At 49.1% G+C, this 13,400-nt stretch overlaps 1 protein-coding gene across 1 annotated transcript; it reads left to right on the forward strand.

Moving 5' to 3' along the window:
• The first annotated feature begins 1,138 nt into the window (after positions 1 to 1,138).
• Positions 1,139 to 13,164, forward strand: QTRT1 (queuine tRNA-ribosyltransferase catalytic subunit 1). The gene is made up of 10 exons (XM_082837130.1): positions 1,139 to 1,396; positions 1,639 to 1,707; positions 1,803 to 1,941; positions 8,243 to 8,321; positions 8,456 to 8,571; positions 11,721 to 11,859; positions 12,093 to 12,168; positions 12,271 to 12,380; positions 12,468 to 12,555; positions 12,645 to 13,164. The coding sequence occupies exons 1-10, from the start codon at positions 1,154 to 1,156 to the stop codon at positions 12,795 to 12,797; spliced, it is 1,212 nt and encodes a 403-aa protein (XP_082693256.1). The 5' UTR covers positions 1,139 to 1,153; the 3' UTR covers positions 12,798 to 13,164.
• The last annotated feature ends 236 nt before the right edge of the window (positions 13,165 to 13,400 follow it).

Below are 13,400 nucleotides of genomic sequence, written 5' to 3' on the forward strand. Positions count from 1 at the left end.
TCTCTAGTTACAACGAGCGGGGGCTACTCTTCGTTGTGGTACAAGGGCTTCTCATTGCGGTGGCTTCTCTTATTGCAGAGCACAAGGCTCTAGGCGCGCAGGCTTCAGTAGTTGTGGCTCGCGGGCTCCAGAGTGCAGGCTCAGTAGTTGTGGTGCACGGACTTAGTTACTCCGTGGCATGTGGGATCTTCCCAGACCAGTGCTGGAACCTGTGTCCCCTGCATTGGCAGGCAGATTCTTAACCACTGCACCACGGGGGAAGTCCTGTATATAGGTTTTTAAAAGCATCATATCAATTACAGGATATGTGATATACAGTCATCTGTGGTGGAGGGTTTTTAAGATTGGGGGAGTCAGGAGCAACTGACGGTGAAAATATGAGCCAGTGTGGGAATATCAGATGAGTGTTGCTGACAATGGCAATAGCAAGTTCAAAGGCCCTGAGGTGGGCTTCATTGGTGGGCGCTTTCCAGACGTGGACTCAGTGAGGACTCCACCACACTGAGAAACTGGTAGCATTAGCCCAAGGCTTCTAGGTCAGGCTCTTGCTGAGATCAGCCGGGCTTTCGGCGGGTGGTCCCGAAAGGAAGGCTTCTGGGGCAAACGCGCCCTCTGCTGGCCAGGTCAGATATCAGCTCCATTTCCAACCATAAGATTATTAAAGTATTAATATATATCTATACTGTTATTATTATTATTAGTGGGTTAGGACCCAGGTTGTATCCCTGGTCGGGGAGCTAGGATCCCGCAAGCTGAGAGGGGCGGCCAAAAAAAAAATTGACAAAAGATTACGTCAGGCACTGTGTAAAAATCTATATACATCCCTCCTGTCATTCAGTATTCGCAACGTCCCTATGTCTAGATACTATTATTCGGCCCATTTGATGGAAGATAAAATTATAGCTAGAGAGGCTTTTACTTCGAGGAATTGGCAGGAACGGGCCTCCAAACCAAGACAATTTTAATATTTCGCAGCAGGGTGCTGCCTGTGGGAACTAACTGGGCGCAGCGCAGAGACATGCTCGCAGACGTCCGTTTCCATGGTTCATCTGACGCTCTCCCCAAGCTTCGGCCAGCGTCGCGCGCCACGTGACCTCAGCCAACATGGCGCCGCCCAGGGTGTTCCACGGACCACGTGGTTCCGGCAGGCAAGATGGCGGCAGTTGTCAGCCCGACATCCCTGGAGTCGGCTCCGCGCATCATGAGACTGGTGGCCGAGTGTAGCCGCTCTAGGGCCCGGGCAGGGGAGCTGCGGCTGCCACATGGGCCGGTGGCTACTCCAGTGTTCATGCCAGTGGGCACGCAGGCCACCATGAAGGGCATCACGGCCGAGCAACTGGACGCGTTGGGCTGCCGCATCTGCCTGGGCAACACCTACCATTTGGGTCTGAGGCCGGTGGGTGGGCTGTGCCCCGGGCTGGGCGGCGGCGAAGCGTGGGGGAGCCCAGGAGATTCCCTAGACCCGGGCACGCCTCCTAAACTCTATCGACAAAACGCAAATCGAGAGTCCCGGATGGCTCAGGCCTTGTGCTGGGCGTGAGGAACCAGCGAGGATGGAAGTTGGCCAACCCCGTCGCCCCAATATGAGCCCCAAGGGTTGCCCTCACCCCTAGCCTGACCCTTCTTCCCCCACCCCAGGGCCCCGAGCTGATCCAGAAAGCCCGCGGTCTCCATGGCTTTATGAATTGGCCGCACAACCTGCTGACGGTAAGGCGGGGTCAGCGCCGGGATCCGAGAGCCCTCCTTGGGCGTGGATTTTCCCAGTCCCGTTCTTGTCAGCCCTGCGGTGGGGTTTCCCTCAGGACAGCGGCGGCTTCCAGATGGTGTCCCTGGTGTCCCTGTCCGAAGTGACGGAGGAGGGCGTCCGCTTCCGCTCCCCTTACGATGGTGACGAGACCCTTCTGAGCCCCGAGAGATCCGTGGAGATCCAGAACGCGCTGGGTGAGCGGATACCGGGGAGCCGCCCCTTCCCTGCCTTTCGGAGGTGGAGGTGAGGCGGGCCTGCTCTTTTCGTGCTGCTCGGCTTTGGGCAAGTCACTCCCCCTCCCTGAGCCTCAGCTGAGGGGATAGTTCACAAAAATAACGATGTAATGTCAGTAAATCTCTTATCACAATGCCTGACATGTATTAGTAGCTTTTCGTATTATCTTTCTTGTTACTGTTTCTCTTAAATAGTAAATTAGCTGGGCAAAGATATGTTGAAATAATGGGGGCAACAAGGGAGGTATCTGGGAGGCTTTAGACCCCTCCCATCTCCATCAATATCCCCTATTCCTTGATAAGGACAATTAACATTTCTCAATCTCATAAAGTGCTATGGAAACAGGTTCAAAACTTCCCATCTTCCAAACAGACTGGTGCTTTTAGACCCCTCTGTGTACAGATTCTGTGGCTTCTGCTTATAGCAATGGGCCTGGGTGCTGGTGCCACACCATCCGTGGAACTTACAGTCCAAAAGGGAGACGGGCATTGGTGAAAACATCTTAATTAGAAAGGCAGAAAAAAGAGAAAAAAAAAACCCCAAAAAACAGTGCAGGTAGAGTGCATTGTATATTTCCATTTGTATTGAAAAAAAAAACCCCAAATCCGAAACACATGATTTGCTTACGGTATCTCAGGAAAGAAAAATAAGAAACTAGTATAGGTTCTCGGAGGGAAGGGAACTGAAGAGCTGGGTAGACAGGGAGCATTTAAATTCTTTTCCTTTTTAAAAAACTGGGATATAATTGACATGCAATAAACCGCACATATTTAAAGTGTACCCTCTGGTACGTTTTGACACATGTATACACCCATGAAACCTTCACCATAATCAAGATAGTGAACATGTCCATCACCCCTAAAGGGTTACTTGTGCCCCTTTGTAATCCTTCCCTTGGTGGGCAAGAGACTTTTCACCAAATATCCTGCTGTATTTTTTTAAATTGGGGGTGCATTTAACATTTTGAATAATTATATATTATTATTAAAATAAGTTATTAGGGAATTCCCTGGTGGTCCAGTGGTTAGGACTCTGTGCTTCCACTGCAGGGGGCACGGGTTCGATCCCTGGTCAGGGAACTAAGATCCTGCAAGCCACATGGTGCAGCCAAAAAAAAAAAAAAAAAAAATTTGTTTTAAAGGCACAAATAGATATAAGGTTGGGACCCTGACTGTGAAGGCCAAGTACATGGGACTTTTGGCATGATTCAGTCTGTAGGCTCAGGGAATGTTGCCCTACGCCTAAAACCTATATGGATGAGGAGGAATAAACTAGATGTCCAAAGGGGGGAAGTATGTTCTGGAAAGAGGAAGCAGCCAGTGCAAAGGACCTGAAGCAGGACCAAGACTGGCATGGCTGGAGCTGAGTGGGGTAGGGGGAGTGTGTGTGTGTGTGTGTGTGTGTGTGTGTGTGTGTGTGTGTGTGTGTAGGGTGAGGACAGGGAGGTGTTGGGGACAGGTCCTACAGGACCTTGTGAGTTTTGGTTTGTCCTTTAAAGAAAAAACTTGAACAAGAAAACATTTTGTATATATTTCTATATAAAGATGTGTGCAGGAAACAGTGGTCTTCCCATGCCTATATTCTATCCATCTCTTTCACAAGTCACCACTGTTTCTAGTTTCTTATGTATTCTTCCAGAGTTTATGTAAATACAAGCAAGTTCAAATCTATTCTTATTTTTTCCATGATGAGAGCATGCTATTTATGGCACATTCTTCTGTACCTTGCATTTTTATTAATTTTGGAAAATTTCAAGTGTATACCAAAATAGACACAACCCCATTGACCTGTCACCCAGCTTCAACAATCACCAGGTCACAGCCATTATGTTTCATTAGTATCATAGCCCACTTTGCTTCTCCCGTGTTATTTTCTGTTGGAATTTGCCTAAGATTGGTGTTATGTTTCATAGAATTGTCCAGTAAATCCCCCTGGGCCTGGAGTTTTGTTGTGGTAAGGTTCTTAATGATGAATTCGATTTATTTGACATTTTGATTTGGCTATTCAGATTTTGTGTTTCATTTTGGGTCAGATTTGATAAGTTGGATTTTTCAAGGAATTTGGCCATTCCTTGAACTTTATTTCAACTTTCTTGGCATAAAGTTGATCATTAATATTCTCTTATTAACCTCTTAATGTTATAGTGCCTGTAGTGATGTCTCCTTTTTCATTCCTGATGTTAAAAACTTGTGATCTCTTCTTTCTTGATGTCTGTTAGAGGTTTATTGATTTCGAGTTTGTTGATCTTTTCCAAAAACCAACTTCTGGCTTATTCATTTTCTTCATTTGTTGGTTTTCTGTTTTGTTGACTTCTTTGTTTTTTAAATGACTTTATTGAGATATGATATACAGACAATTCACCCATTTAAAATGTACAGGTTGGGACTTCCCTGGAAGTCCAGTGGTTAAGACTCCATGCTACCAATGCAGTGGGCACAGGTGTGATCCCTGGTCGGGGAACTAAGATCCCACATGCTGCACAGTGCGGCCAAAGATAAAAAAAAAATTAAAAAAAAAGATCAAAAATAAATAAATATAAAATGTACAGTTCAGTGGTTTTCAGTGTATTCACAGAGTTGTACAACCATCACCACAATCTAATTTCAGAACACTTTTATCACCCCAGAAAGAAATCTTGTATCCATTATCAATCACTCCCTATTCCTCCCTCCTCCAGTCCTATGTAATCTACTTTCTGTCTCTATAGATTTGTGTATTCTAGACATTTTAAGTAAATGAAATCATACAATAGGAGGTCTTTGTGAATGGCTTCTTTTACTTAACATAATGTTTTTCAGGTTCAGCTATGTTGCATCAGTACTTTATTCCTTTTTATAGCCAAATAACATACTAGTTAATAGATATGCCTCATTGATTTTATTTTATTTTTTGATAGTTGCAATCTTATGTATCTTGTTTATTTTTAAATTTTTCGCTAGTTTTGCATTGGTTTTCTTTTTCTAGCTTCTTAGTCTCCGTAGATCATCTGTATTATATCAAACCGAATCTCAGACGTCCTACCACTTCACCTCTAAGTATTTTAATTTTTATCTCCAAAACATAGTTTTTAAAAAAAATTTATTTATTATTTTTGGCTATGTTGGGTTTTCGTTGCTGTGCACGGCTTTCTCTAGTTGCGGTGAGCGTGGGCTACTCTTCGTTGCAGTGCACAGGCTTCTCATTGCAGTGGCTTCTCTTGTTGCGGAGCACGGGCTCTAGGCACGCAGGCTTCAGTAGTTGTGGCTCACGGGCTTTAGTAGTTGTGGCTCGTGGGCTAGAGCGCAGGCTCAGTAGTTGCAGCACACGGGCTTAGTTGCTCCACGGCATGTGGGATCTTCATTGACCAGGGCTCGAACCCGTGTCCCCTGCATTGGCAGGTGGATTCTTAACCACTGCACCATGAGGGAAGACCCATAGTTTCTTTTTTTTTTTTTTAAACATAATCACAATACCATCATCCCACCTACAAACAATTAACAATAATTCATTAACATCATCAAATATCTGGCCAGTGTTCAACGTTCCAGTCATTTCATAAATGTCAGTTTTTCTTACAGTGTGTTTACTTCAGGATCCAAATAATGTGCAGATACTGTAGTTGTTTGAAAGATCTCTTGTCTTTTTTAATATATTATATATATTACATATCATATAGTTTTGCCTTCCAATTCCATTTTTTTTTTTAGCAATTTGCTTTTTCTTTTTGCTTCTTTTTTTTTCATTAAATTTTTTTTTTTTTTGGCCGAGCCGAGCAGCTTGTGGGATCTTAGTTCCCCAACCAGGGATGGAATCCATGCCCCCTGCAGTGGAAGCCCAGAGTCGTAATGATTGGACTGCCAGGGGATGCCCCAGCAATTTGCTTCTTTTTTTAAAAAAGATTTATTTATTTATTGTGGCTGTGTCGGGTCTTAGTTGTGGCACGCAGGATCTTTCGTTGAGGCGCACGGGCTTCTCTATATAGTTGTGGTGCACGGATTCCAGAGCGTGTGGGTTCAGTAGTTGCAGTACACAGGCTCCCTAGTTGTGGTGCGTGGGCTCAGTAGTTGTGGTGCATGGGCTTAGATGCCCCGCGGCATGTGGGATCTTAGTTCCCTGACCAGGGATCGAACCCACGTCCCCTGAATTGGAAGGCAGATTCTTAACCACTGGACCACCAGGGAAGTCCCAGCAATTTGCTTCTTGAAGAAACTGGTTCCTTTGCCCTATAGTGTTTCACCGGGTCTGAATTTTGCTGGTTGCATCCCCTGGGTGTCGTGTAATAGTTTTCCTCCACCCTCTAGATTTCCTGTAGTTTGGTACTTGGATCTAGAGGTTAGGGCCAGATTCAAGTCCTTCTTCCTTTTGGCAAGAAGTCTTCACAGTGTGTCTGTCCATCAGGGGGCATCTGATGTCTGCCTGTCTCTCCCAGTGAGCTGTCATGCTCCTCCCCAGGAACCATTATTAGGAATTGCAAACCGGTGATATTCCAATTCTGTCATCCTTTCTTCATTTATTAGCCAGATTACTTCTGTAAAGAGAAACATTTCTCACCTACTCCTGGAAGAGCAAGCAGTTTAGTTCACACAGGAAGAGTGGGATTCATTCTTTTCCCTCATTTACTATTTTTTATGGGTTGATTACGTAGCATCTTCTAGCAATGATCAACTAATGTTTAGTTTTTTAGGATCACCAGGCACTCATGGGTTTAAATGTATTTGATACATTTCAATCAATTGCAGTTAAAATCCGTATTGCTTCTCAAATCGCCCCATCTTTGGCTAGTGTGGTACACTGTGCTTTTTTCCTATAATGATACATCTTGGCAATATTTCCTTGCGATTTCTAACCTATAAGTCCACAGTCTCTAAGCTGAAATTCTTGTGGCCAGATAGGTGTCAGAATTCAGAATTCTCACATTTTAGAAAGATAATAAAGGGTACATAGCATTTATTACACAGTACCTCAATTGGGTCTGGGGCAGTACCCTGTGGTATTACACTTCACTTTTTTTGTTTTTTTCGGTACGCGGGCCTCTCACTCTCGTGGCCTCTCCCGTTACGGAGCACAGACTCCAGACGCGCAGGCTCAGCGGCCACGGCTCACGGGCCCCGCTGCTCCGCGGCATGTGGGATCCTCCCAGACCGGGGAACGAACCTGTGTCCCCTGCATCGGCAGGCGGACTCTCAACCACTGCGCCACCAGGGAAGCCCACTTCTTTTTTTTCAATTAAAAAAAATTTTGTTAAAATACACATAACATAAAATTTACCATCTTAACCATTTGTTTTTTCTTTTTTTTGGCTGCGCTGTGCGGCATGCCGGATCTTAGTTCCCTGACCAGGGATCAAACCCATACCCCCTGCAGTGGAAGTGCAGAGTCTTAACCACTGGACTGCCAGGGAAGTCCCTACACTTCACATTTATTGCATTAACACTTATGAACCTTCACAGTAAATTAGGTTTTTAAAAAGATGACAACTGTTGGGCTTCCCTGGTGGCGCAGTGGTTGAGAGTCCGCCTGCCGGTGTAGGGGACGCGGGTTCGTGCCCCGGTCTGGGAGAATCCCGCGAGCCGCGGAGCAGCTGGACCCGTGGGCCATGGCCGCTGGGCCTGTGCGTCCGGAGCCTGTGCTCCGCAGTGGGAGAGGCCACAGCTGTGAGAGGCCTGCGTACCGGGAAAAAAAAAAAAAAAAAAAAAAGATGACAACTGTCTCAGGTTTTGCTGCCAAATGAGGATGCCATAAGCATAAGAAAAATCCTATGATTTTGAGAAGTTTCTGGATTTTGGAATTGTGGGAAAGAACCTTCCATTAAGGCCTGGACCATGGTTTACTTAGCTAGACCCCTGTGACACTTGGACTCCCATCTTGCTATTACCCAACACACTGTGAAGAATCACTTGCTACACACGTCATTTGGTTCTTGAAGGGTAAATCTGCAGAGGTGGGATTTTTTTTTTTTGGCTGCACCGCACAGGTTGTGAGGTTTCAGTTCTCCGACCAGGGATTGAACCCGGGACCTCGGCAGTGAAAGCGCCGAGTCCTAACCACTGGACCGCCAGGGAATCCCCGAGGTGGGATTTTATTCTACAGTAGTGCCAGGGCAGGGTTTTAGCTGGGGGGGTGGCAAGATCAGATGTGCATTTTGAAAAGCTTCCTCTGGTTGCTGTATAAGCAGATTGGGGGTTAAATGGGAGACAGCAAGACCTGGAGAGGGACCTGGGGTCCAGCTTGTCCTCAACGTGGGGGCTTTCCCAGTGACTGTGTTCCTGTCTCACTCTCCAGGCTCAGACATCATCATGCAGCTGGATGATGTGGTCAGCAGCACTGTGACAGGGCCACGTGTAGAAGAGGCCATGTACAGGTGTGTGTGTGTGTGTGTGTGTGTGTGTGTGTGTTCGGAGAGGGAGGGGGAGAGGGAGAGGATCCTGGTCCTGCAGCCTTTTCTCCCTACCCCTCACCAAGTCCCTATGGCTTACAACCAGGGTCCTCTTTCAGATCAATCCGCTGGCTGGACCGGTGCATTGCAGCCCATCAGCGGCCGGACAAACAGAACCTCTTCGCCATCATCCAGGGTGGGCTGGATGCGGATCTCCGGGCCACCTGCCTCGAAGGTAAAGCCATGTGCCAACAGGACCAGGGCTTTTCCATTGCAGAGAGCCCCACGTGGGCCTGGCATGCGATGGTGCTGAGAGAGTTGGCGGTTTTTTTGTTTTTGTTTTTGGCTGCGCTGTGGCTTGTGGGATCTTAGTTCCCCAACCAGGGACTGAACCCAGGCCCTCGGCAGTGAAAGTGTGGAGTCCTAACCACTGGACCGCCAGGGAGTTCCCAAGAGTGATTATTATGTGTTGTTGTTTTTTTTTAATAGTTTCCTTGTTTTTTTTAATGTGGGTTGCTTTGTTTTGTTTTGTTTTGTTTTTTTTTGTGGTACGCGGGCCTCACACTGTTGTGGCCTCTCCCGTTGCGGAGCCCAGGCTCCGGATGCGCAGGCTCAGCAGCCATGGCTCACGGGCCCAGCTGCTCCGCGGCATGTGGGATCTTCCTGGACCGGGGCACGAACCCGTGTCCCCTGCATCGGCAGGCGGACTCTCAACCACTGCGCCACCAGGGAAGCCCCTGATGTGGGTTGCTTTGAATTTTATTTTTTTCTGATGTTAATATTGCAACACCTATTTTTATTTATTATTTTTTCTCTCTTTTTAAATTTTTATTTATTTATTTTTTGGTTGCATTGGGTCTTCATTGCTGCATGCAGGCTTTTCTCTAGTTGTGGCGTGCAAGGGCTACTTTATGTTGCAGTGCATGCTCTTCTCATTGTGGTGGCTTCTCTTGTTTCAGAGTACAGGCTCTAGGCGCGCAGGCTTCAGTAGTTGCAGCATGTGGGCTCAGTAGTTGGGGCGTGTGGGTTCAGTAGTTATGACTTGTGGGCTCTAGAGTGCAGGCTCAGTAGTTGTGTGGCACGGGCTTAGTTGCTCCGCGGCATGTGGGATCTTCCTGGACCAGGGATCGATCCCGTGTCTCCTGCATTGGCAGACAGATTCTTAACCACTCCGCCACCAGGGAAGTCCAAGAGTGGTTATTAATTAACAAAAGAGCACTCTAGGTGGAAGGAACAGCTGAAGCAAAGGCCCTCAGGCAGCATGGAGCAGAGTGTGTTTGGAGAATAAAAATTCCAATAGCTATCAATTTTCGGGTGTTCACCAGGCACTATGCCAGACGCTGGTCATGGACTGACCCATTGAGGTTTCATAAAGATCCTGTAAGGTGGGAACTACCAGGTTCCCAAGGTTATAGGAGGGGAAACTGAGGCACAGGGCTGTTAAGTTACTTACGCCCAGCCACACAGCGTGCATGTTGCAGAGCTGGGATTTGAACCCAGACCTTGGGCTCTGGAACCTACAGCATTAACAGATACATGGAGCTGCTCCATCCCTGGGGAGTGAGACATGCAGTCAGTCAGGAGCAAGGGGTTGGGCCCGAGGCATTGTGCTGATGGTGGAGGCCCTGGGACAGCACACCGAGGTGCTGGGGAGCCATGGAAGGCTGTTGAGTGGGAGAGTGGGAGAAAAATCCCAGTGAGATAGGAAGCGTAAGGCCCATAGAGGAAGCTGGAGTAGTTGCCCAGGGGGAGGGTGACAGTGAGGCCTGAACCAAGACCGTGGTCATGGAGACAAAGTGGAGGCAGAGATGGGGGCTCAGAGGCAGTGAGGTGTCACGGACAAGACTCTGGGTTCTGGAGTCCACACAGCTGGATCCAACCCCCTGATCTGTTGCCTCACGGCTGTGCATCCTTAGGCTAGTGGTTTGGCCTCTCTGAGCCTCACTTTCTTCCTCTGTAAAATGGGAACATACTCCCAATGTCATGGGATCGAAGTGAGGAATAAATGGGAAAATTTGTTCAGGGTGTCCCACCTGCACCTGGCATCAGTGTATGCTGTTGTGAAGACTGTCCTGTTGTAATTCCTTTTGTCCTCAAACTGCCCACCACCCCCAGTCTCCACCCCCACCCCTGGTCCAGTAAGTCTTTTTAATGGAGACCCACAGTCAGAAGTACATTTCGTGTCATGGCTCCGGATGTGTGCACATATATGAGAGTGGAAACCAAGGCTTCCTGAAGCATTTACCATTATACACGAGATAATCTTTGATACAATATTTTCTGTTCTCATTTAAAAAAAAAACAACAGCAACAACCCTGATCTCATCCCATCAAATCAAATTCATTTCTCAGCCACCTGCAGTTTGACAAGCACTGTCCCGGTGGTGCTTCTCAGTGCTCTGAGTCTCGCCTGCACCAGAACCCCCCAGGCTCTCCCTATGACTGGGTCAGAGTCTGGGGCCAGGGCGGACCTGGGAAGCTGCAACTCATCCCCAGTTGGTGCTGCTGCTCACTCCGGCTTCAAAACCCAGCCCCAGACCAGGCCTGCTTTGTCAATGCTGTGGCCTCCCCCGTAGTTGAACTGCGCAGCTGGGGCCAGAGATAAGTCTTGGTTTTGAGGCTAGACCTGGGTTCGAATCCAGCCTCTGGCATATGTGGCCTGGGGCCAGTGGTTTAAGCTCTGCATGCCTCAACCACAGTGCAGATCTGCAGCCCCTGCCCTGCAATTCTGGAGCCTAATTGCCCACTTCTGTTTTTTCTTTTTCTGGTCTTACTGTGAGGCATGTGGGATCTTAGCTCCCTGACCAGGAATCGAACCTGCACCCCCTGCAGTGGAAGTGCAGATCCCTAACCACTGGACCGCCCAGGAATTCCCCTGCCCACTTCTAATATCCAAAACACGCAAGAATTTGCAATTCATTTGGTGGCAAGATCAGACTTACTGACCCCAGTTTGTTAGGAGTCTTTACACATTTTGCTGTCAAAATGTTACAGCGTTTGATGACAGGCTGTTCTTCAGCATGTAGGATGTTCACTGTTCTAAAACCTGGAAAATTTTGAAACACATCTGGCTTCACCTTAGGTTTCAGCTAAGGGAGTGTGGGCCCTGGGCCTCTCTCCTGAGGATTGAAGAAGAAACCCTGACATGCAGCAGGCATTCTATAAACGGTAGCTGAGATCACCAGCAGCCCCCAGACACACATACACCACACATACACTCTCTCTCTCTCTCTCTCTCTCTCTCTCTCTGTCACATTTTCTTTTCCTGATGGCCTGTGGAGGTCTGGGCAGGGTCTGCCCTGAGGGTGAGGAGGAAGAAGAGGAGGAGACTGCGGCCTATTTCCTTTTTTCTGATCACCGCTGACCTTGCCTCTGCCCCCCCAGAGATGACCAAGAGAGACGTGCCAGGCTTCGCCATCGGGGGCCTGAGCGGGGGTGAGAGCAAGGGCCAGTTCTGGAGGATGGTGGCGCTGAGCACCTCAAGGCTGCCTAAGGACAAGCCCCGATACTTGATGGGGGTCGGGTATGTGGAGGAGAGGGGAGATAGCCCTGCCTACGGGGAGGGGATTCCTGGGAACCCCTGCCTCTGGGGGTCGGGGAGGGGGAAGGACACAGCCCTGCTTGGGAGGGAACTGAGGAGGACATGGCCCTCTGCTGGGGGTGGTTCTGAGGGTGCCATTCTTGGGGAGGGGGGCCCTGGGTATGTGACCAGGGCTTGAGGTTCTCTGCTCCCCTCCCCCACGGCCCCACCCCCAGCTATGCCACCGATCTGGTGGTCTGCGTGGCTCTCGGATGCGACATGTTTGACTGCGTCTTCCCCACACGGACAGCGGTGAGGCCCTTGGCAGGGGAGAGACCGGAGAGGGATTGCGGGGGCCAAGGAGGGGGGGAAGACCTGGTTGACCCACCTTCCCCTCCCCCTGTCCACCCCCAGCGCTTTGGCTCCGCCCTGGTGCCCACGGGGAACCTGCCGCTGAAGAAGAAACAGTATGAGAAAGACTTCCGCCCCATAGACCCAGAGTGTGCCTGTCCCACCTGCCAGAAGTAGGGGAGGATGGAGCCTGGGGGCAGGGGGAGGGCAGGGAGGGGGGAAGGACCCGGCACTGCTGACCCCCCTCCTTCTGTCCCCAGGCACAGCCGGGCCTTCCTGCACACACTGCTCCATAGCGACAACACCGCGGCCCTGCACCACCTCACTGTCCACAACATCGCCTATCAGGTGGGCCTGTAGTTGGGAGGGGTGAGGCAAGGGGGATGGGGGTCTCCCCTATGCTGGTGGCTGATTGCTGACCCCCCTCCCCACTGCAGCTGCGGCTGATGAGCGCTGTACGCGCCAGCATTGTGGAGAAGCGCTTCCCCGACTTCGTGAGGGACTTTATGGGCACCATGTATGGGGACCCCACCCTCTGTCCCTCCTGGGCCACTGAAGCCCTGGCCTCTGTGGGAATCACACTGGGATGACCCCGCTTGGGGGAGGGAGGGAGGGAGGGGATGGGAGATATTGAAGGATTTTTTTTTTTTTTTAAATTATAACATAGAGTGTGTCCGTGTCTTCTTGGGGAGGTGGCCTGTCTAGGTTCCCTTCCTGGTCTGAGTGTCACTGGGGCCCATGTCACCCCCACCCCCAACTGATAATAACAACAAGTAACCATAGCAGCAGCTGTTATCTGGAAACTGAGCATGTAGGAAGTGCTCAGAGTGGGAGCTGCATTCCTTTCCTGTGGCTCAGGCCCCCCAGCCATCCTGGGGGTGGGGAAACAGGTCCAGAGAGGGGGAAGTCACTTGCCAAGGTCACCATCAAGGAAGAAGCACCTGGGCTCCAAAGCTCTGGTTCTTGACCTTGACTCTTCAGACTTAATCTAGTTGTCAGTAAACACAGTGATAATAACATGTGTGATCTAGAAGGTGCTTATACTGTGCCTGGCACTGTTCTAAATGGTCGTCAAGTGTATTTAATTCTTGCAACTTTATGGTTCCCCATTTTACAGATGAGGAAACTGAGAAATGAAGTCACTTGGTCATTATCACCCAGCAAATAAACAGGCCTAGGATCTAATCCAGATA

This window comes from Leucopleurus acutus (genome assembly GCF_964270905.1).
Source record: "Leucopleurus acutus genome assembly, chromosome: 3".
Taxonomy (NCBI): Eukaryota; Metazoa; Chordata; class Mammalia; order Artiodactyla; family Delphinidae; genus Leucopleurus; species Leucopleurus acutus.

Coding starts and splice junctions, on each gene's coding strand:
- QTRT1 (XM_082837130.1), top strand. CDS start 1,154: ATGGCGGCAGTTGTCAGCCCGACATCCCTGGAGTCGGCTCCGCGCATC. Junction 8,572..11,720: donor CCGGGCCACCTGCCTCGAAG/GTAAAGCCATGT, acceptor CTGCCCCCCCAG/AGATGACCAAGAGAGACGTG. Junction 12,556..12,644: donor TCCACAACATCGCCTATCAG/GTGGGCCTGTAG, acceptor TCCCCACTGCAG/CTGCGGCTGATGAGCGCTGT.